This window comes from Macrobrachium rosenbergii, chromosome 58 (genome assembly GCF_040412425.1).
Source record: "Macrobrachium rosenbergii isolate ZJJX-2024 chromosome 58, ASM4041242v1, whole genome shotgun sequence".
NCBI lineage: Eukaryota > Metazoa > Arthropoda > Malacostraca > Decapoda > Palaemonidae > Macrobrachium > Macrobrachium rosenbergii.
This window is the reverse complement of record NC_089798.1, coordinates 12,744,316-12,768,089: the sequence shown is the minus strand read 5'-3', so window position 1 is coordinate 12,768,089 and position 23,774 is coordinate 12,744,316. Positions and strand designations below refer to the sequence as shown.

General features: G+C 47.8%; 1 protein-coding gene across 5 annotated transcripts in view; it reads right to left on the bottom strand.

Annotated features, from left to right (window-relative positions):
• l(1)G0020 (RNA cytidine acetyltransferase l(1)G0020) overlaps positions 1–23,774 on the bottom strand; it is an 803,858-nt gene that overhangs the window by 708,565 nt on the left and 71,519 nt on the right. For 3 of the 5 annotated variants that reach the window (XM_067102059.1, XM_067102058.1, XM_067102061.1), the window contains exon 2: positions 23,079–23,214. The exons of the other annotated variants lie outside the window; for them this stretch is intronic. In XM_067102059.1, the coding sequence (XP_066958160.1) occupies positions 23,079–23,183 (105 nt within the window). In that variant the 5' untranslated portion in view covers positions 23,184–23,214. The remainder of the gene's footprint in view (positions 1–23,078; positions 23,215–23,774) is intronic. 5 annotated transcript variants of the gene reach the window in all.

Below are 23,774 nucleotides of genomic sequence, written 5' to 3'. Positions count from 1 at the left end.
AAAGACGGAAGCAAGCATGCTGCGGTATCCCTTGATGGTAGATACTGCTAGGTTTCCTTGGGTTTTCAAATGCAGAAGAAAATCTGCCAGTTGAGTTAGAGGGTACTGGAAGAGGAAATGTTATTTTTCTGCACTATTCCTGAAAACGCCCCACTTTGATTGGTACACCTTGAGTGTGGATGTTCTCGCTCTCTCACGATGGCTCTTGCAGCTTCCTTGAAAAGCCCTTCGCTCTTGCCAGTTTTTCGATAGTCGAAGGCAGTTAGGTTGAGAGCGAGGAGATTTTGATGGTATCTCTCTCTATATGTGGCTGTCTGAGTAGATCGTTCCGACAAAATACAAACCCTCGTAACGATTGGGGGTGTCTACTATTCACCCATCACCTCCGTGATCCATGGTCTCATGGGCCAAAATGGAGCTATCAGGGTCATCCGGACGCCGTTAGACTCTCTGAACTTCTTCATGACTCTGTCTAGGATCTTGAATGGAGGAAAAGCGTATGCTGTCTAGTCCCTCCCAATTCATGAGGAAGGCGTCCACTGCCACTGCTTCCTGGTCTGGGACTGGAGAGCAGTAGACTGGTAACCTCTTCGTTCTCTGTGTCGCAAAGAGGTCTATTGAACGTCCTCTCCCCACAGATTCCAAAGCCTGAGCTGCACACATCGTGATGTCCACCATTCTGTCGTGAGAACCTGTCTTCCTCTGCTGAGAAGATCCGCTCTGACGGTTCTTCTCTCCCCTCTATGAAGCGGGTGATCAGAGTTAAATGATGTTCTAGTTGGCTCAATGCCCACAGCAGGAGATCTTTTGCTGCCTCGTAAAGAAACCTGAACGAACCCCTGCCACCCTGTTTTGATGTAGGCCCAACGAAAAAGTGTTGTCCATTGATGGTGCAGCAGATTGCTGTAAAATCGTTCAGATAGTGAAACAAGCATGAAATTTGGCACAAACATTTATGTGAATCTTCTTGGGGACTACGCTCTCTTAGAAAAGGGCGGCCACCTGAAAATCCAAGATGGCGGCTATTTTTTCAAAATGGCCGCCATCTATGTTGAGATTCACTGGTTTGGGAGCATCTATTGGATGGAATATGCCAGGGGTTTTTTTTTCCCTTGACAAACCTCGACTTTTAGATGTTATAAAATGTTCCATACCACACATTTTATTGAAAACCCTTACTAAATGAATTGTAACCAAGATGGCGTACAAAATGGTTGCCATAAAAGTTTTTTTTCTATCCACAGCGCTAGCAGACATAGAGACCAACTGTTTTTATTTAATGGTATATTCATGTGATCAGACAGTTTAACTAATATGCTATTTTCAACTGAAATAGTAATGGTATGGTCACATACAACATTGTGTCTAAGACTGTAACCATAAAAAGAAAAGAAGAGAAATACGGACTAAACGGCCTGATCCCTCTATGTATAGGTCTCTCAACCTACACCTTTGAAAAATTCGAGGATAAGAAGGTAGGCATAGCATGACACGTTGGATGCTCAAGCTAGATTATCTACTGAAGAGAGGCAATGTTTATCTAGAATCACATTTGCAAGTGCACAGAGCTGTGCAGGGAAGACCCAGCTTGTAGCACTTGCACCTTTCCCGACAGCCTGCTTTGCATCCACATTTGGTAAGCTGTTGGCAACTCTTGGCTAAGGGCGAGTTGGTTGTCCAGAGGACTTGCCATGCTTCACCAGACTTTGCCATCCCCACTCAGCAGGGTTCTCTGGCTGTGGCTGACACTGGGTGCCCCACACACAACCAGCCTGGTACGCAGAGCCTTGGTGTGTTGGAGGAGAGCCTCCTGGTTGGTGGAATGGCCTCATATGCCCCTTTGTTTTCTGGCAAACATATCAAGTCTAGCCTCATCCACAGTGCCAGCAGTGCTGGATCTTTCATACATAAGTATGACAAACCTCTCCAGGACCTTCAGGTCACTTCTTCCACTCTGGAGAGGGTAGTGACTCAGTTTGGGAGAACACAGTGGATCCTCTGGAAAGATGTTCCATGTCTGCCAGGCGGTCTTCTTGCCCTGGAGCTCCGGAAGGCTGACACTGTATCACAGCCTGTGAACGCATGGAAGAAGAGCATGCCATTCACCTTCTCCTGGCCCAGAGAGTTGCACAGGTCATGCACAGCAATCCAGCGCAGGCTCTGGCCTTGGCCAAATGCCACCCATAGCTTCTGTTAGCCTTACTAGATTGTGGAGAGTGGAGAAAGCACTGACTGCAACGACAAGAACATCTGTGTCATTTGCTTTAACCGTGATGGTCTTGGCTCCATGTTCTGTGGCATATTTGGCATGGAGAAAGATGCTTAAAAGTCAGCTTCCTCCATGAGAGCAAAAGATTTCCAGTCCCTGAAGACTAGCCTCATGAGTGCTGAGGACAGCAGACCCTTTCAAGTGGCAATGACAACATTTGTAAACCAAAGACATCTGGGCAACTTTGTCTGCCAGGAACTGGAACAACTCTGTCTTGTTGGCATCGTGATCTTTTAGGAAATTGCGCCAGTTGGATGGAATTGTGTTCTTGTCTGTCACCTTGCGCCTTCCTCCTTGACCACGTTGGAGCCTGGTCTCAGCTTTGAGGCTGGATGTAAGAGTATACATCAAATACAAGATGTGATGATGTGTACTTGAAGCTGCCCAGGATTGTATCACAGGCAAGAAGTCGCAAAGTGCATAGCCTCAAAGGTCTTTCCTTTCTTTGGTGGCAAGGCATGGACCAAAGCTGATCCATCTACAATGAGGACATCAGTCTTTGGTTCTTTGTCTTCAGTGTAACATGACTCTCCAGGACCGAGGTCAAAACCACTTCTGACATGTGTACAGCCTACCACCCTCACTAAGGGAAGCTGGGAATGTTTGATTCTATGCTGGAAGAATTCCTGCAGATCACATTCACGGCTCTGACAGGATATAAATAGCTTTGAGAAAAGCTGGAAGAATCCTCCTTCAGAAGTTTCTGCTTTGACTGTTCTACAGGAGCAGCTTCTTGCCTGAAGAAGTCAGTTCTGTTCTTCTTTATCGGCTCATAGAAGGAGACTGCATTGTTTGCCAAAGAGTCTGAAAACTTCTGAAATTTAGTGAGCCTCTGTCAAGGTGTGTCTGTAGAAGTTCTGCTGAGCTGGGTGGGCAATGTCTTTGTTGTCAATGGAATACAGATCCTGGCTCTCTTCCTGAAAAGGACTTTTAAGTGTTGCAAAGCCAATGACAGCTTGCTGACTCTCATGAAGAATGTCTTCTGCGCATGAGGTGTTTGTTCATGGTGTGTTGTCTGCTCATTAGACTCCTTACTTTGAACCTCTGTTTCAAAATGGGAACAGACACCAAGCGGATGATCTCTGGGCCAGCCACCATCCATCTTCTGAGTGCTGACGGATCTTTAGTCAGCCCAATGGCCCCGCCATCAGCCTTATAAAGGCATTGGTCTGCTCATGAGCTTGGTCAAGAGCCATTGCTGAGAACTGGCGACTGGTCTTGTGCACAACAAAGTTGCCAGCCTTGAACTCCTTGTGCAACTCTGGGTGAAACTCTCTAGGGTCCATGTCCCTGAGGTGAATAGGCAGCCAACGAGCATAGTTTGTATTATTGTTGGAAAAGAAGTAGGGTATCAGCTCATGCAATGCCTGGCAGTAGAGGACAAAATTGGCCTCACGGAAGGACCTGATCAGTAGGAATATCACAAGTTCCATACACAACACCATGTGCCAGAAGTGGAACTGTGGACTCTGCTGTCTTCGAAGGTCACACCACTCCTCAAACTCTAATGCCTGCTCATTGTTGTTTGCTTTCTCAGCACAGTAGTCAGTGAAACATGCTGTCCTCAGGAGTTTGTACAAACTAGAGGCTGTAACCTGGTGCATCTGCCGTGTCCTGGTTAAACTTGCAGCTGACAGGAAGGATTCTGCAGTTCCAGATGAAGCAACTCCTGCCTCCACCAGAGCCCTGTCCAACCACTGCCATGAAGAAGAGTACCAAGAGATGTCATTGCTGCCATCTCAATGTGCAGACCACCAAACATTACCAGATACTTGTCTTCGCCATACTGATCAGGCCACTGCCACTGCACCTGCTTTGCTACGGCATAGATTGGCTGATCAGCTGTGATTATGGGTATCTGGCCAGGGTTCAGAAAATCAGTGACATCCTGCACTTTCTGCATCACGTGTTTGATCGTAGCAACAGAATGAGCCTGATCACGCAGGAGAGGAAGCAATGAAGTTATGGTTACTTCAAATTCTGGGCCAAAGATGCGTGATGAGCTGACCACGCCAGATTCACAAGTATCATCTATTTCCTGGGTGACTATGACCTTGTCAGCCACTGATACTCAACAGGATGCTGATATCTGGCCTTTGTATTGCCAAGATGTTTGAAATAAAATGTTTCTAGAATGTGCGGCAATTCAGGCACCGACCTCACTTTCTCAGGTGCAAACTTTAGTTGCTGTCTTTCCTGTCCAGTGTTCTCCTTGGTGGGGGTGCTGAAATATGGAGATGCTAGTTCCATGGAAGGAGGTAAGGCAGTAGTTGCAGATGGGTTTGGTCGATGTTGTCCATCACTGCAGTGGTGAACCATCCCTTTCGCCCTTACTGGGGACAGACCACACCCTCCTCCACATATTTGCTAACTGTGGCATCTCCTAATGTGTGCAGAGACCTCCAGTACTCTGTCATAAGAGATACTGAGGCCATACTGATGTAGCATTTCAACCAGGTTTCTCTTCCTGGTTTTGGCATAGACTGAGAGTCCCATGTAGACTGGGAATGGTGTTTCTCTGTCTTTGGAGTGTCTATGAGTTGTTGCTCCCTCTTTGTATCGGGAGTAGCAGTTGAACTGCATGAGCTGTGCAATGGCCTGGTCTGACTCTTTGATGCTCAAATCGTAACTGTGACTTGATGTCAGCCCCATGCTCAACCATCCCTACAAACTGGAGCAGGAGAGGAGGCACAGAATTTCGTACACAAGACTCAGAAAATGTGCCATCAAACCGTGACTGATGATCAAGTATAGACTTTCTGAGAATATTTGCTGCTTTAGCAATGATAACTGCCTCTGAAAGATCAGATGATTGAGCAAGTGCTTTTCCACATCCTTTGAAATGCAAGTAATACATCTCTGCCAGATTTATGAGCCTCAAGTTCTGGAATTTCTGCCAGAAGTTTGTCTTTGAGTCTCGTGGAATTTACACTTGGTGACTCTACACCTAATTGTTCCAGACGTTGTTGGTAGAGGTGGCAAATTTGAGCAGCCGAAATGTGACTGGATCATCTGAACAAAACCTAACTTGTTTTCAAAATCAATGTATGTCATCAGTTCTGACAGAACTAGTGGATACACATCTGATTCTGACTCAGTGCTACCTTGGTCTTTCTCAAAGGCTCCTCAGGTGGACCTTTTTCTGTTGTAGAGGGCACAAAGACAGGCATGGTGATACTTAAAAAAGTGCAATGACATCCCCACTGAGTCAACTTAGCAAGGAGCTTGCCATCACTAAGTATCTCTGCACATTCACGCAATTTCAAGTCAAGGCCCTTAGTACTAGCCTGTCTGAGATCAGATGCAGGTGCCACTTTCACAGAAAATGCAAACTTCATTGTCATGACTGGTTCGGCGGAAGTTTTGCGAACGACTAGTCTCAGTGTTGCTGGTCTGGTCATTGATTGTCGCTTTCTTGCACGGTCCAGTTTAGTGTTGTTAAACAACAAGCGACAGTTCACATGGTATTTTGCTGCATTTTTCCTGAGAGTGGCCTCTATGCCATCACCTTCATCCAGCCTTGCTGGATCCATTATCAGTGGCATTTCATTAATTTCACTGAACATGGGAATGTTCCTTGCCAGCATTGTGTACCCATCATGGTCTAGACATGATGACTTGGAGGTGATGTCAAGTGCTCACCTCTTTGTCCTTCTGACAAAGACAACACAAACTCCAGTTTGTTTTTCTACTGCTCAATATTGGATTGGCATCACATTCTGCCATGATTTCACTTTTTGATTAAAACCTGAGGGGTTATCCTTTTACCACCTTAAACAAAATGCACACATTCCTGTATGGGATTCAACTAGGTTTTGTCTCCCTACACCTAGCCCGATCATTCATCCAGTGCCATTTAAGTCCCGTGTGATCTGTACACCATCCGGTAAGTACATGAACCATCATGTAAAGCCCCATACCCTTGGCTAGGCTCTCCCGCGCTGGCACATCCTGTCTATTCAGGTGTGGCTCTCTAACTATAGCTGGTCTGGGGCTTCCTTAGAAAAACTAAACTATACTACAACTTTTCTAAGACTACAGGATTAGTAAAGCTGGATTAGCTGGCACTGAACCCCATGCTGAGTTACACAGCAGTGATGTCACCAGTGTGCCCTGGGGTTGTGTGCAGACATACACACCTTTACATTTATTAATTTTCATTCAAAATTGATGAGTTATTCGAAAGAGATGGCCTCATTAGGATCTAAAACCACAGAAACCAAGATCCATGCTTAAAACGATAATTGTTGAACCCTCCCATTATTTCTCATTATAATTATTGTTTCTACCTTTTCTTGGCAGCCACTATAGCCCCCTCTATTTAAAGGTAAACTGTACTGGGAAGCCCCACAGAAACATAATATTCACAAGAAATAGTATGGAAGAGTCCATATTGCTAGAAGCAAATACATGCCATTCTAGTGAAAAGATTAGCCAAAATCTGTCGATACTGGCTCCCATCTTGGAATTTGGGTGATCATATTAAATTTTTTGCTGCCCAGCAGCCCTTTTCTGATAGAGGGAACTTTAAAGAGAACTTGTGCAAAATTTCATGCTTGTTTCACTATCTGAACAATTCTGTGAAATATGCAATTATCTGCTGCACTATGACCTGTACAATCTTGTTCTGGACCTTCTCCTGAAAGTGGACTAGTGCAAGATGAATGGCCACCAGTTCCTTGACATTTATATGCCATTTCTTCTGATGGTTTTCCCATAGACCTGAGATCTCGCCCTTCCCCAGCGTTGCACCCCATCCCATGTCCGATGCGTCTGAATACAACACTAGGTCTGGGTTCTTTTGTTGAAGTTCGAGGCCTAATTGAAGTTTTTTGGGGTCGTTCCACCAACTCAAATGATTTTTGATTCCCAGAGGATCGGAATCCACGTCTCCAGATCTTGGCCTCTTTTCCAATAGCTTGACAGATGGAACTGAAGTGGACGTAGATGTAGTCTTCCCAGGGAGACGAATTGTTCAATCAAGGAGAGGGTCCCCAGCAGACTCATCCACTCCCTCGCCGAACAGGTCCATCTCCCTAGAAAGAGCTTCACCTTTTCTAAGCAATCTAGAATGCGTTTCGGGGCTGGAAAAGCCCGAAAAACCACTGACTGAATCCTCATCCCCAGGTAGATGATGTCCTGTGAAGGCATTAGCTGTGATTTGCCTAGATTTACTACCAGACTTAACTGTTGCGTCAAATTCATTGTAACTTGTAGATCCTCCAGACACTTTGCTTGCGATTGATTAGCCAATCGTCCAGGTACATCGAAATCCGTATCCCTTTTAGATGTAACCAGTGAGCTACGTTCGATGCCACTCGAGAGAAAACGTAAGGAGCCGTGCTTAGTCCAAAACAAAGTGCTCTGAACTGATAGGTTGTCCCGAGATGCACAAACCTCAGATATTTTCTGTAGTTCGGGTGAATTGGTGCGTGAAAATACGCGTCCTGTAGGTCTATCAAACCATCCAGTCTTCCTGTCTGGTGCCTGCTAGGACTGACGCAGATGTCTCCATGGCAAACTTGACTTTGCTTACGTACTTGTTCAATGGACTTACGTCCAGAACTGGTCTCCAACCCCCCGAGTTCTTGGGTACCAGAAAAAGTCTGTTGTAAAATCCTTCTGACGAGAGGTCTTTTACCTCTTCTATTGCTGCTTTTGATAGCATCTGGGTTACCTGTTCTTGAAGAGCTGCTGCTTTGCTCCCCGAGTAAGTAGCTGTCAACTCTAACGGTTCTTGTGAAAGAGGGGGCTTCCTTAGGAAGGGAATCTTGTATCCTTCCTTCAAAACTTCGACTGTCCATACGTCCGCTCCCCTTTGGCTCCACTCTTGCCAAAAGTGGGATAACCTGGCTCCCACTTGTGTCTGGAGGTTGTTGTGATCATTTCTTGGATTTCGGTTGCTGCTTGGGGTTCTTAACGGTTGTCCTCCAGCAGCCATTCTCTGACTTCCTCTCGAAAGGGCTCTCCCACGAAAGGGCTGACGCGTAGGAGGAGCTTCCTTGTCCTTCCTGGCTAAAAAGTTTGCCGGAAGAACTTTCCTAGCAGTCCTTGTGATCAGATCTTGCGTTGATTGTTGCGCAAGGGCTGCTGATAAATCCTTAACCAGCTCTGAAGGGAAGAGCTGTTTAGATAAGGGAGCATACAAGAGTTCAGATTTCTGAGCTATAGTCACTCCAGAAGACATGAACGAACACAGCATAGCTCGTTTCTTGATAACACCTGCTGTGAAAAGGGCAGAAAGTTCGACCGACCCGTCCCTCACAGCTTTATCGAGACAGGCAATAAGGTGCATTTGCGTGTCATTCTTCTCATCTGAAACCTCTGCAAGAGCTGCAAGAGTCCAGTCCATCAAGCTGAAGACTTCAATAGTTCTGAAGACGCCTTTCAGCAAATGATCCAACTCCGAAGTGGACCACAGAACCTTGGCTTTTGTCATGGCTGTTCTCCGTGAAGAGTCAACGAGTCTGGAGAAGTCCCCTTGGGAGGAGGCAGGAACTCCCAAACCGAGAGCTTCCCAAGTCTCGTACCACACGCTGGATCTAGAAGCCAATCTTGTCGGGGGAAAGGAAAAAGTTGTCTTTCCTTGTTCCTTCTTCTTCAAAATCCAATCATTCAGTGTCGAAAAGGCTCTCTTCACTGATTTGGCCAACACTGTCTTCTTGAACGAGGAAGACTTCTGGGGTCTACCCATCAAATATTGCGAGGGAGGACTCCGAGGTACGGCCTGTTGAAAATCGTTAGGAAATAAGTCCGCCAAAAGAGTAAGAAGTCTTTTCAGATCAGCGGCATGAAGAGTTTCTTGAGTTTCCTCTTCCGAGATCTCTTCCAAAGGATCCGCTATTTCCGATGTCGAACGAGTGGGGGAAACGTGTGTATCGTGCTGCTTGCGTGCGTCACGCATGCGTCCAACTTGCTGCGAGGGAGCTTCACGATCCTTGTCCCCTCCCGTCACTCGTGCGGCTTGTTGCGGGGAAGCGTCTATGAGCGCTGCAACTTGCCGCGAGTTTGCGTCTTGCTGGCTGTTAGCGTCTTGTTGTTCTGATTCTTGCCTTACCCTCTTCTTGGGTCTGTTGACGTCCTTAGATTCCTTCTTGTGTGTTTCTTCTCTTAGTCCTTGCGACTTGTAAGAGTCAAAAAGAGACGCAAGGGACTGCTGGACTTCCGACAAGAACTTTACTTGAGGTGCCACTTGCTGCTGGGAAACAACTGGAGATGGCACTGCATGAGCTTCCACAACTTCGGAGACTCTAGCTGGGATCTTTTGATGAAGAGGTGGTGACGCAGCTTGCGACACGTCCCATTCTGGGGGCGGGGGAGAAGCGTGAACTGAAGTAATGTATACGTCTTCTTCCTCCGACGAGATATGCGTCTTACGCCTCTGTTTAGGCGCAGAAACGCCGTCTTCTTCCGACAGGAATCTCTCTGGAGAGCTCCATTTGCTGCAAGAGGGTTGTTGGAGCGGGAAGGGGGACCTGCGTCTCTTGATAGGTCTAGATTCTTGTGATTGACGCCAACCACGTCTGGGTCTTGCGTCATCCGAGGAAGACGAACACGTCCTCATCTCGCCTTTCCTGCGGCGAGGGGGAGCGTCCTGGGATGCGTCAACAGGATCGCTCGAGGGGACGTCCGCTCGTTGTTCAACGTCTCTCACCTCCCTTAGCCTGTCGACATTCCTTCTCCCAGGGGTTGGGGAGCATGGAAGAGGTCTAGGGCTAGGAGCGTGACAGACACGAACGGACGCCCTCCACTGCACTAACAGTCACCGAACTTTTGTTGCAAACTATGTACTGCCCCCATCACTTCCCTATCCGAAGAAAGGGATTGCACAGAAACTCCTATGGCCGAAATAGCAGCCATTATATCCTTTAAAGACGGATTACTTACTCCCCGACTCCGCAGGAGGATCGGGTACTATAACCTTAGGGTTAGGATCAGGAATATTAGTATCAGACAAGTTAGAAAGGACTTGACTATCAGAAGACCTAGCTGAAAAGACACTGGAAGATCTAGCTCTCCTAATTCTGTCCTTTTCCAATCGCCTCACATAGCGATCATACTCTCTCCACTCTTTCTCGGACAAACTTTCACACTCCTTGCATCTATCATCAAATGCACACACATGATCTCTGCATTTCTTACAAACTGTGGGGATCAAGAGCAGCCTTGGGAAGCCGGTTCTTGCATCCCCTAACACACATTCTAACAACAGGGTCAGCCATCTTGAAAAGCAAGTACAAAGAACAATTGTTACAGTCAGAAACCGACCAAATAGGCTAACAATGAGAAAAGAAAAATCCAGGAAAATCCAAAATCAGCGAAAAGCCATCAACGAAAAACAAACAAGTAATGGGTACTTCACCAATTGTAGTAAAGCAAACCAAAGTAGAGCGAATTTCCAACGTGTTGATAGAACAACGGCAGGGAATTTCTGAGGACAATTGGGAATGGTTCTAAGTACCTGGTAGAGGGCGCTCAGGTATGGCCACCTGACCATCTATCGGCGATTGCCGCTGAATTTTGAATTTCTGCCGTGCGCTGTAAAGTAACGAATCGGCGGGATAAAGCTATATATATGTAACTACCAGGAAGTTAGATATTTAAAAATGTCATTTTTATATAAGTAACTTACCAAGTACAGTAATTACATAGCTGATTCCACATTGTAAGGAGGTGGGAAAGAGCATGGACATATTCTACTCCAAAACATTCAGTAAGTAATGAGTCTGAACTAGAAAGGTTGCTAACATTGAATAAATGTTTGTTGTTTCCTTACCTGTTGAGAGAGCTGCTGCAGGAAGGTACTGCCTCTGGTCGGCGCTTCTCTCAACTTGTAGTGGACGTGGCAGTATAGTTAAGGGTTGCCACCACATTAGTGGGAAACTTTGCAGCGGAGGAAGTACACCGTATGCTGACAAAGCTTTTAAAAGATGCCCTTGCCCTGGGCGAAGATCAGAATACAAAATGAAAACACTGTCACCTACACCAAAGAAAAAAACCAAACAACCCAACCATTATCAACGACTCAAAACCTTAAGTCAAGGCGAGTGGATAGCAAAGGAACAGATAGATTCCTCATGCTTCCTCTCCCAGCACCATGCCAACCATGGGCAAAGGTCCTAAAGTGCTACAGTTTTCAAATACAGTTTTTATGTCCTTGAGGTAGTGTGAGGCAAATATGGACTTGCATCTCCAAAACGTCAACTGTAGGATTGAAGAAAGAGACAAGTTGTGTTTAAAAGCGAGGGAAGTTGCTACTGCCCTAATTTCGTGAGCCTTTACCTTAAGTAGAGGAAAGGCTTCTTCTGGATCTGAGAGTGGGCTTCTAATATTAATTCTCTCAGAAAAAAGGATATGGCATTTTTGGAGAGCGGGCGAACTGGGTTTTTAACAGAGCACCAGAGGTTGCTCGAAGGTCCTCTAATCTTTCCCGTCCTCTGAAGACAGTACCTGAGGGACCTCACTGGGGAGAGGAGCCTTTCTTCTTCCTCAGGTCCTAAGATATCCATAAGATTCTTGATGACGAAGGACCTAGGCCAGGGTTTAGAAGGGTCCTCGTTCTTTGCGAGGAAACCAAGAGAAAGAGAGCAGACTGCGTCCTCTTGTGCAAAGCCTATTCTCTTGTCTATTGCTTGTAACTCGCTAATACATTTGGCAGTAGCGAGAGCCACTAATAAAGAGTGTCTTTTTCGTGAGATTCCTGAGGGAAACAGAACGAAGAGGTTCGAATTGAGGACCTGAGAGCCACTTCAGTACAATGTCTAAGTTCCAAGGGACATTGGAAGGACTATCTTTCTTGGACGTATTGAAAGATTTGATCAGGTCGGTGATATCTTGATTAGAAGAAAGGTCCATTCCTCTGTGCTTAAAAACTGAGCTGAGCATCGACCTATACCCTTTGATGGTAGAGGTCGATAGCTTCCTGATGGACTTTAGGAATCTGTATCAAAAAGTAGGCTATTTGGCTTATAGATGTCTCAGAAGAAGAGACATTATGGTGGCTGCACCACCTTCTGAAGACTGTCCATTTTGATTGGGTTTTTCTGCACCAATTGGCTTTGAGGAAAGACTGAAGGGGTCTCATGTGCAGTCTGCCTAGATTTACAAATTGCTCTACTGAAGCAAGGGTCCCTAGAAGACTCATCCACTGCACTGCCGAGCAGGAAGGAAGAGCAAGGAACTGACTGACAGTCTGAAGGCAGTTCTCGACTCTTCTGGGCGACAGAAAAGCCCGAAAAGTCTGAGAGTTCAGTATCATCCCTAAACAGGGAATCTCCTGAGCTGGAATCAGAAGGGATTTCTTTTTATTTATGGGGATGCCTAACTCCTGTGTCAGGCGAAGAGTTCTTCTCAAGTCCTCCACGCACTTTTCCTTTGACGACGAACGCAGAAGCCAATCGTCTAGATATAAGTTGACGTTGATTCCCAGAAGGTGAAGCCAATTCCCCAGAGGAGCAAGGATTCGCATGAAAACTTGAGGAGCCGTCGATACACCGAAGCATAGGGCCCAGAACTGTAGTATCCTGTCCTGAAAAACGAAGCGTAGAAATTTCCGTGAGTCTGGATGAACAGGGACATGAAAATAACAATTTTTAAAGAAAATTGTATTTTTCCTAACTATACAAACCCGAGGTCCTTTACATTAGGAGATACTTTCAGGCGTAGGCTGGAGACGGCCGTTAAACTCTTGAACAAGGTGGTTAGGCAGTAACTACCTCCAGGTAGGCGGGGATACCCGCCTGCCTGGATGTAAACATTCCAGTTTGCCTTTCAGCCCAGGTACAGATTGAGGGGTGGCATGAGGTGGGCATAAATTGTAAAGGACCTCAGGTTTGTATAGTTAGGAAAAATACAATTTACTTTAAAAATTGTTATTTGTTCCGACACAACATACAAACCCTCGGTACTTTACATTAGGAGACTCACTGATTGGAGGGAGGAATCTGATAAAGTCTCTCTGAACTGACTGGAGTTCACCACCTTGTCTTCCCTTCATGGTCGTGAGAGCGAGGAAGGGAAAAACTGCCTCTGACAAAAGATCGGGTTGTAAGAAATGCAGGATCAGTTGTCAGACTTCTGGGTCCCTTTGCATGAAAGAGGAAACGTCAGTTCATGCAAAGTAGGCTGGGAAGAATTTGACGTCGGATGACAATAAGGCAAAAACAAGCATTGGGTTGTCTCATAGTCATGGTCTCCTTCCTCCCCTTGCAAGAGGAAGGAGTGGGGTTGCTTCTATTAACCTGAACGGAAATAGAACGGGAGCTCCCGTTATGTGCTTATCTGCCTCGATCGCCCGGTCCAGCTTGTAATGGCATGTCCGCTCCCTGCCCGTGGGAAGAGAGCCAGGATGGGGAGAAAGAAGAGAGGCCAGTCACTCAACCTTCATTCTCCCCATCACAGCCGTACAACATAGGCGAGATGCAATCCTGTCCCGTTAGGGGAGCTGGATAAGCTACACAACTTGTTGAGCAGCCACCACAGGACCCAAGGAAAAGTGTCCAAGGACTTGTGTGCAACATCCCGGTGGTAGAAGGAGGTGAAGGTAGTCTGTTGGGACCACACACCCGCCTTCAGCTCCTGTGGTACCGACATATTCTTCCGAATGTGAGGGATGGACCAAGCCATCGACTTTGTGAGCTCGGGTGAAAGGTACTGGTATCGCTGTCATCAGCTGCCAAGTACCTCCTTGATCGCTTCACGAAGTCAGGAGGAAGATGTGTCCTTAGACACTTCTTCCTTGGGAGAGACAGTACTGGCGAAAACGTTGACGACATCCAGGTTAGGAATGTCGAACCTTTCGGAAAGTACCACAGCTCCCAATAGGACAAAGTAACGAATGATCTGGATCATCGATACAAAGTCCAAGGAGGAGGGGAACAAGAAGGACTCGAACCCAACAGTCGATGCCAATGGATTCGGAGTCCACCTATGACATCCGAGAAGGAGTCGAGGTATGATCCCCATCCCTGTTCTTCCATCTTCTACGCCAAGGCCAGGGTAAGATGAGAGATGGACCTAAGAGGGCATATCTCTATCCGACGACTCTCATAGGGCGAGTGCAGAGCACGGACAGGAACCCTAAACGAGGGTTGCATGCCACCCAGGAAACAGTTCCCTGGGAGAGCATGACTGAAGAAGCTTCTCGTCCGTAGCTAACTCTCGACTGAGGAGACGAAGGCTACTTCAGATAGAAGACTAGGTCGCAAGGGCCTACGTTCTTCACAAATGAAAGGGAGAGAAGTAGCCCTCAGCGGAGAAGACGAGGAAGTCCAGACTTGACGAGCGACTCTGACCCGAGAAGAAGTTCCGACAACGACACCACCAGCGAAGACGGATCTAGTCCCTGGGACAGTGTTGCAGAGGACTTCAAGAGATATCCAGCTATATCCGTTGCCGCTCGGCGAGAAAGCCTGTGCTTGCAAGGAAAGCTGGGATGTCTCCCAGTCCTGAACACACAGGGATGCACTGCCTCAAGAACCGCTTCTTGTGTAGCTGCACAGGAGGAAGGGTCAAGCGGAATTCTTCTCGATGCCTCGGCAATCAGGTCGGATGAAGGCGAAGTCTTCAAGTATTTGTCTGTAACTCGGGGTGGGCAATGTTTGTGAACCCCTAGCGAAACGGACAAATACAGAGGGAAAAAACGTCGATATCGAGTTTTTCACCAAAAGACAGCATGCCTCAACAGAGCGGCCCCTGGTCTGGTATGAGGGAGTGAGAAAACACCACCGACTTGTGTGCAGGGAGGCAACAGAAGGACGGTAGGGATTCCTCAGTCCAGCAGGCTCTGCATGAATCTTCGTGAAGAAAGAGTGAGCAGCATGTTCCGTCCCGATCACTCAAACCCGAGGCCAGGCTTGTCTACCAATACTTCCCCACCAGGAATGCATCTGGTTAATTGAGCTGTCAAGTGTGCAATAGAACAACACTCGAGTACCTTCAAACGTCGAGATGAAACGGGGAAAAAACGATTCCCTCCTGTTTGTCGACAAATGCCACTACTGTGGTTTGTTGTTCAATGAAACCATTGAGTGCCACAAAACCCATCCTGAATTCTCAGACGGCCAAAGGATGCCCAGAGCCCAGGACGGTGACGAGAAGGTACTAATCGTCTCGGTCACACAAATTCAAGACAAAGTCTTACCAGTGTGCGCCTATTCCTCAATCTGTGAATCCGTGAGTAGACACAAGATGTGAGGGGAATATGCAAGCATATTCGAAGGTTCCTACAATCAAGCATTAGCCTAACTCTTTCCTCATACATCGAAGAGGAAAGAACGGGGAAAAGGAAGCAGACTTCCATTTTCCACCATTGTGAAGCTTCTGCAAGATGACAGGGTACCGAGGCAATTAGCTCTAGCCGGCTGGCATTTCCCGATTTGGGAGCACGGGAGAGGTGGTGGGATGAAAGTTCGAAGGAAAGAATTGCCGAGACCTAAGGGACATAGATACTTCCATTCCCAGGTTGTCGCTCCTCCAGAGACTCGAAATCCATTTCCCCGGTCAGCAGTTGCAATCTTCTTCTGAGACCTAAGGGAAATAGATACTTCTCCTGAAGGAATCCATTTGTCTCGCAGGCATCGCCAGTTCCAGCAATCTTCTTCTGAAGCCTAGGACTTCTTAGCTAAGGAGTTGAGGGGGGCTGGCTTGAACTCAAGGTCGAGTTCAGATGAATAAGACCCAAAGTTCTTGGCCATTGTCCAAAGGACAAGTCAGTGCCCTGGTGGGAACCTTGATTACCGGGGTATCTGGCAAATCTCTGAAAGAGAAAGGCAGAACCAAGTAAAGGTTCGTTCCCAAGGGTCGAGCCAACTCGGGACTTACGAAACCGGAGATCCGAATTGGGACAAAGTCCTTCTTCTTAGTACCAGAATTGTCCAAAAGACTGCAGTCGGCAAGACCCTCCCAGGCAAGAAGAATTCATATTCTGTCGAGGCAGGGGTGTAAGTTTGGTGTCTCGACCTGAATTAACTCCAAAGAAAGAATTCATCAGGTCGAGAACGCTTCTCGGAAGCCAGGACCGCGGCGGTCCCTGACACTCTCGGCCCCTCAGAAACTGCAAGGGTTGCAAGTGATGAAGGTTATTCATTGGGGGAGCCGCGGTCCTGTCCCGGGGATCCTCGCGCCGACGAATCGGCGCGAAGTTCCCCGAGAACACGGGGCGATCGTAACTTGAAGAGGAAGACCCTCGCTGTTTCCGATGCGTGAAACTCCTGTACCTCTCCCCTTGGAGGGAGACCTTGACAGATCCCATGAAACCCTCCTCAGCTACCTGGTTATAATACGAGAGAATCGGGGGACCGATACCCAAAGCACGCCAGGCAGCCGAACTCCGAAAGAAAATTTCGTCGGAGCTCTCTCTGTCCATCTCGCGCCTCTCGGAACAACCGAGAGGAGAAGAGAACAGGTGAGGAGAAAAGGGTATCCCTACCTGTCCTGCCAGAATGATAAGCAGGAGAGGCGGACCGTGAGTGATAATCAACCGAAGGAGATTACTGCCACACGGGGAAAGAAGAGCACTTGTGCCGTGGCAAAGCGCTTTCCTGGGAAGAGCAAAAAATTCACTCGAACATAGTCGAGAACCCGAATCGGAAAAAACCGAGTAGGGCCAAGCCGAGCCGAGGTGATCACGCCGAACGCCGATCCAGCTGGTCGGGATGCGGCAGACTGGCAGGCAGGCGAGGCGGGCGAGCAAGCCAGTCTGGCAAGCAAGCAGAGCCAGTCTGGCAAGCGCGACCGGGCCGAGCCGAGCCAGTCTCATAACTGGGCAGGCCGGACTCGTCTGCTGTGAACAATGCTAGTTTCCCGAACTCTAAACTCCTCAAGGCCGAGGCCGAGGTCCCCGAGAAGAGGGTTCAAAGGGGAATTCTGTGTCTGCTATCTTGCATGCTCGAACCCTAAAGTTCGAGACACAAGAACGAAGCCCACCCGAGCAACCGGGCAGCAGCTGGCGTCGCAGTATCAAGACACCTGGCGTCGCGCACACCGACACCTGGGCGTCCGCAACCAGACACCTGGGCGTCCCGGCAACCAGACACGGGTTTCCAGCCAGAGACACCTGGGTGTCTCGGCACTTTCTCTCGTCCTGTGCCTCTCTGGGCGTAGGAGAGCGCTCACCTGTGATTCATAGAATTCGAGCTACCCAAGAGACTTCCGAAAATCGGGAGCGGCTGCTTTGTTACCTAATAGATCGAAAGAGCCAAGCACAGAACCAGTCTTAGATGCAGACTTCCAAGACTGGCAACGAGGGAATGGCCTCGAGAGGCCGCGCTGTCGCAGCCCCCGAAACGCAAGATCCCACAGGAGAATGCGAATCGGTCAACTTGTCTTCCGGAAGAGAGTCAGTCCCTTAGAAGTCCCGCAGGACTCCCAAAGTGAATCTCTTCCTTGCTTCTTCCGGTGTTCGAACCAAGAGGATCGAGACACCAGGCTGGGGAGCCGACCGAGCACTGGCAAACACTCGGGGAGCGCTTGCGGTGCTGGCAGGAAGAGGAACCAAGACACCTGGGTGCCTCGGCCCTTTCTCTCGCACTGCTCCCGAACTGGGCCCAGGAAAATCTCTCCAGACCAGATCGGGATACTCGATATTCCATAGAATCTCGAGCACTCGAAGCGGCTCGCGAACGAGCGCCTGAAGCAGCCCCCATCTTAGAGGTGGAACCTCTAAGACTCGGGAACGGGAACGCAAACTGAGGTCTGCGCGCCGCTCTTCCCAAACACAAAACCCACGGCTATGCGAATCGGTTTCCTAACCCGAAGGTCGGGAAGATCCAACGAGAGACCCACTGCCTCCTCGGAAGGAGGCAGTCCCCTAGATGTCCAAGGGCATCAAGGGGAAGAAGCAGCATTCCTTCCTTCGGCCGATGGAGGTCTGTCCGATTCTCGGGACCCCCAGGACCTTGGGAGAGGAAGGGAAGACGCAGCAGAAGACGAAATCGAAGATAAGATGAAGAAGACGGCAGCTACTTCCACAGGACGGCTTCCCTCACCTCCACTCCGACATCTTCTACAGGATGATCGATACGAAACATCGTAACCTCCAGGGTAGTCCGGCAGGAACACAACGGACGCAGCCAGGGCACCACCATCAGGAGAAGCATGATCAGGACACCCGATGCAGGAGCTACGGCAGCAATTCGGAGGGCAGGAGCTACCGCAACGGCCAGGAACATCACCTCAACAGGACCACTTCCTACATCTTCACGCTGACATCTTCTACAGGATGGCGGACATCGTAACCTCTGGGGCAGCTGGCAGGAACGCACGGAAGCGAACCCGGGCACGACCGCCAGAAGCAGCAGGAATGATCAGGACAGCCGATGCAGGAGCTACGGCAAAGGTTCGGAGAGCAGGAGCTAAGCAACGGCCAGGAACGTCACTTCCACAAGGCGACTTCCTTCCCTTCACGCCAACGTCTTCTACAGGATGGCTGACATCGTAACCTCCAGGGCAGCAGGCAGGAACACAACGGAAGCGGCCCCGGCATGACCACTAGGAGAAGAAGCGGGCACGATCAGGACATCAATGCAGGAGCTACGTTAGCTGTTCGGAAGGCAGGAGCTACTGCAACAGACAAAATGTCATTGAAAGTCACCAGCAGCGACAGGAGCGATCAGGGCGGCTGTGGCAGGAGACCTGGAGAGCAGCCCACAGACTGTCGTCGAGTTGACAAGAGCAAAACACAGGGAACAGCAGGAGCAGATGGACCACAGATACGCAGGAAGCATTGCAACAGCATACATGAAAACCAGCAATGACAGCGATCGATCTACATCGGCGGGAACAGAGTCAGAGCGATCCCGACGTGGAAATATGTCATCTAATCAGGTATTGTGGTCGATCCCAAAGCAACACTGAATGAATGTCAGGACTGCTTCATGCAAGATATTCTTGATATATCCAGCCAACTACTGCTGTGTCTGCAATGCTCACTGTCAACCTGAAAGAAAAAACAAAGATGATTAGTAGAGGGAGGCTCCTCCCGCTACAAGGGGAACAGCCCTACACAGCGTTAGGAGGTACTCTAGACGAGGTGGCTCGGTCGCTCCCCCCGGTCTTCGCCCGACGAGCGAGCGAAGAGGGCGAAGGAGAGAGAAGGAAGAACCTACGGGAAGAGAAAAAAGGACGGAGGGGAGGCCACCAAGGGCGCCGTGGAAGCGGAATTTATCGACGACGCCCGTAACCTCCCACTCAGCCCACAAATCTCTAAGCGCAGGCGGCGAGAAACACTCAGCATAAGAAGGAAGAAATTAGTGATGCCCCTTACACACGGAGGGCGAAAGGCCAAGAAGGGACTAATCTTACGTCCCGATGGATGTAGGGGAGTGAAGAAAAAGCGTCCCAAACTATATCTCCGAAAGTACAGGGGTGCCTCCAGTATTTACGTAAAGGGCCGCTGGAGAGAAGCATTACCACTTGGTTACGCTTACTCCAGTTATGCCCTTGGCCACAAAACCCAAGACACAGGCAGGGAACGACGGCTTACACAAGGTTATCACAAATCGTGGGTTTGTATTACCAAATATCAAACACACGCATATATAAACAAAAATAAAGAAAGATCCCACCGTAAGAGCTTAACGACAGTCAGCAGAGAGAACGAAAAATATGTCAGCAATGGCTGACGGCCAAAAGCAAACTGGAATGTTTACATCCGGGCAGGCGGGTATACCCGCCTACCTGTTCAAGAGTTTAACGGCCGTCTCCAGCCTACGCCTGAAAGGTTCTCCTAATGTAAAGGACCTCGGGTTTGTATATTGTGTCGGAACAAATATGCATCCTGCATATCCAGGGTGACCATCCAGTCCCACTGTTGTACTGAGGACATGACAGAGCGAACGGTCTCCATGTGAAACTTCGTTTTCAGTACGAACACATTCAAAGCGCTTACATCCAGAACGGGCATCCAGCCCCCAAGGTCTTTGGAACCACAAAAAGGCAATTGTAGAAACCTTCTGAGTGGGGCTCTAGCACTTCTTCCACTACTCCTTTGGAAAGGAGTCCAACTTCTTGAAAGAAGGCCAAAAACTTCGTGGAACCTTTTGAGTATGCTGTCAAGGCGATTGGAGATGTAATTAAAGGAGGAGTCTTTGCGAAAAGAATGGAGTAGCCCTCCTTGAGAACCTTGATAACTCAGGGGTCTGCTCCTCTGTTCTCCCATTCCCTCCAGAAAAGTAGAAGTCTGGCTCCTACCTGGGCACGGAGGACTAACTTCTCACTTCTCAGGGTTGGATTTGAAAGAAGACCTTTTAATGGACTTCGTAGGAGGTTGGAAGTTTGATCTAGGTCGAGGCTGGGTCATAGCTCTCCCTCCATGAAAGGGTTGAGATTGAAGAGGGGAGAATTATCTAGATGAGGAAGGCACAGGCTCCTTAGGACATCTAGTGGACTGAGTCTACATGTCAGAGGTGGACTTGCTCTGTAATTCTAAAAGAATATCCTTCACTATGTGTTGAGGAATGAGGTGAGACTTGTCTAGGGCAGCGAAAAGTAGAGCTGACTTCTGAGTCGGTGAGACTTCTTTCGAGGCGAACGAACACCAGAGCTCCCTCTTCTTAAGGACGCCCATAGAAAAAAGGGAGGCGAGTTCTAAAGAGCCATCTCTAATTGCTGTCGGAGCATGAAATAACTCCTAGCCAATCAGAGGCAAGATCTTCAGCTAAATCTGGGCAGTCTTCAATCTTACTCCCTAGAGCCCTGATGGCCCAATCTAGGAAATTAAATATCTCAAAATATTCTTGATAAGGTGGTCTAGTTCGGCTGAGGAAAATATTATCTTGGCCGACAATAAAGCCTTTCTACAGGATGAATCCACCAGACCAGAGAGGTCCCCTTGGGAGGAGGCAGGAACTCCCAAGGAAGGAGCTTCCCTAGTGGCATAGTAAGAGTATCTCATCTTCACCAATTTGTTGGCCGGAAAGGCGAAAGTCGCTTTGCCCTGTTCTCTCTTAGCGGCCAGCCAGGCATGAACTTCGAGAGCTTTCTTCGAGGAGGAGGAAAGAACAAGCTTGGGTAGTCTGGTACCTTCCGATGGATGCTTTTTCATGAGGTAGGTAGAAGCTGGAGAAGTAGGTGAAGCAGGCATGAAGAAGTCCGGGTAATTCTCCAGGAGGAAACGCAGGAGTGACGAGTAGGAAGAAGAGGGAACTGTATCCTGAACAATCTCTTCCTCCTCCAAAGAGATAGGAGACTCTGGAGCAGATGCAGATTTCTTCAAAAGACCCATAAGCTCGGTCAATTGGGGCTAAAGAAGGCGGAATAGCCGAAGAAGGTGCATTGGTCCCAGAAGAAGAAGCTGGGAATTTGGTTGTCGGCGTTGGAAGTTCGGGAGTTGGTGCCGGGTGCTCATTGGCAAAATTCTGGAGTGAATCGGCGGGCGCCGGGCGCTCATTGGCGGAACTCTGGCGCTCATCGGCTAGTATTCTAGCATGAGTCGCGGGAGCCGGGCGCTCATCAGCCGAAGTCTGGCGCGAGTCGGTGGGCGCTTGGTGCTCGGAAGAAGATGGGCACTTAGAACGCTTATAGCGCTCAGGACTCTCTTCAAAGAAATAATGAAGATGAGCAGGAGAATCAGGCTGGACTTGAAAACTGCAGGAAGGTTGACAGCCAGGGGAGAAGAATTGTTAATATTCGCATGTCTCTTGAGTGGGCACAAAGAGGAAGAGTAGAGATATGGCTTCTTGTGCGGACTGGAAGACCCCGAATCAGAAAGCTGATGCATAGGAACGCCTTTCCAATGGCGTTTAGTCGAAGCCTGGGAACGCAAGACAGGCTTGACAGAGGGGGCGACTGCCCGTGGGCAAACCCCGCCAGCCTCCCTTGGACCTCCGGTATGTCTTCTCCCGGTGCGGGGGAGTGGGACAGTGACCTTCGTCTAGGGGCACTCATGGGACAGACAGCCACCTCCTCAATATTCACAGCACTATCACTTCTCACTGCAGTGTCAACACTTACATTTTTTTCCATTGGAGTTTTAATAGCTGACCCCATTTCCATAATGGTACTAGATAATACAGTAAATTTCTGATCAAACCTAGATTTGAGGCTGGCAATGGCACTAAGAGCAGAATCATGGAAACCTGGAACAGGAGCAGATGGTAAAAGTGGGAGGAATTGGAGGAGTGATAGTTCTGTCATCCCCTACATTTTCCAAAGGAATGGACTCTGCATTAGCCCTACTTTCAGCCCTAATGGCTGCTTTCCTCTTCTTATCCCTTTCTAATTTCTCTAGATGAGATTTCAATGTTTTCCATTTCTTATCGTCCCAATCCTGACACTCAATGCAAGTATTATCCTTACTACATTCTTGCCCCCTACATTTAGTGCATTTTGTATGAGAATCATATGAAAGCTTAGTTAGCCTAGTTCTACAACCCTCAGAACAAAAGCGAATACTAGATGAACTGGAATCTGACATCGTTAACTAAATAAACTAAAGTTAACTCGAATGACAATTCAACAATGGCAGCAAGCCACAAGGCAACAAATTCTGAGTACTTCACCAAATTCATGCAAAGCAAAGCCGAAAGGCAAAGAAGCAGCTGCGTGAAAACTTCCAATGTTAACTGGAAGCCAGCAGAAAATTAATTGAGCTGTCCGCTGGTTTGTTTCCTCAAGTCCCGGATGGTGGCGGGACGTTGTCACCTACACAACGATAACAGCGCCACCGTGCAAATTTTGAATTTCTAAGCTGCTGTAGGTTAGGGAACCAATAGCTATGTAATTACTTGGTAAGTTACTTATATAAAAAAAATTTGTGTTATCAACTGGAAATGAACAAGAATACTGTATTATCTTATCTACTTTGTCTAACCTGATCACGAGCTCTATCACCAACCACCACGAACAGACTTCTGTGACCTTTAAGAGCACCATTTTCTATGAGGATACGAACTCTGTTATCAATCTTACGCTTCATATTTTATACCTCTTTTTCTGTCAAAGTGGTTCTGTGGAAAAGAAAGCTGCTATGTTTATTTTGTAAACTATAACTTTCATAAAAAGAAAACTAAAAAATAAAAACTTTTGATAAAATAAATCACTTGGATACTTACTTATAGTTAGTTACCTTACATCTTTGTGCAATTGGTATTCAAAATAAAAAGAATATGCTTGGCTGACCCAGTGGCGGATTTAGGAGGGGGGTGAGCAGGCGATGGCCTAGGGCCCCGTGCAAAAAAAGTTAATTATAATAATTAAAAAGGTATAAAAGTTAATTAATTACATAATAATAATAATAATAATAATAATAATAATAAAAAAAAGGTGCCATGGCAGAGCGGTTTAGCTCATAAATGGACAGGTTAACCCTTAAACGCTGATTGGACATATCGTAAGTTGACTAAAATTGTCTGTCGGGTGACGAGCGGACGTACTGTACGTCGACTACAAAAAATTTCAACCTTCGGTCAAATTTGGCTCGACTGAAATGGTCGAAAAACGCAATTGTAAGCTAAAACTCTTACATTCTAGTAATATTCAATCATTTACCTTCATTTTGCAACAAATT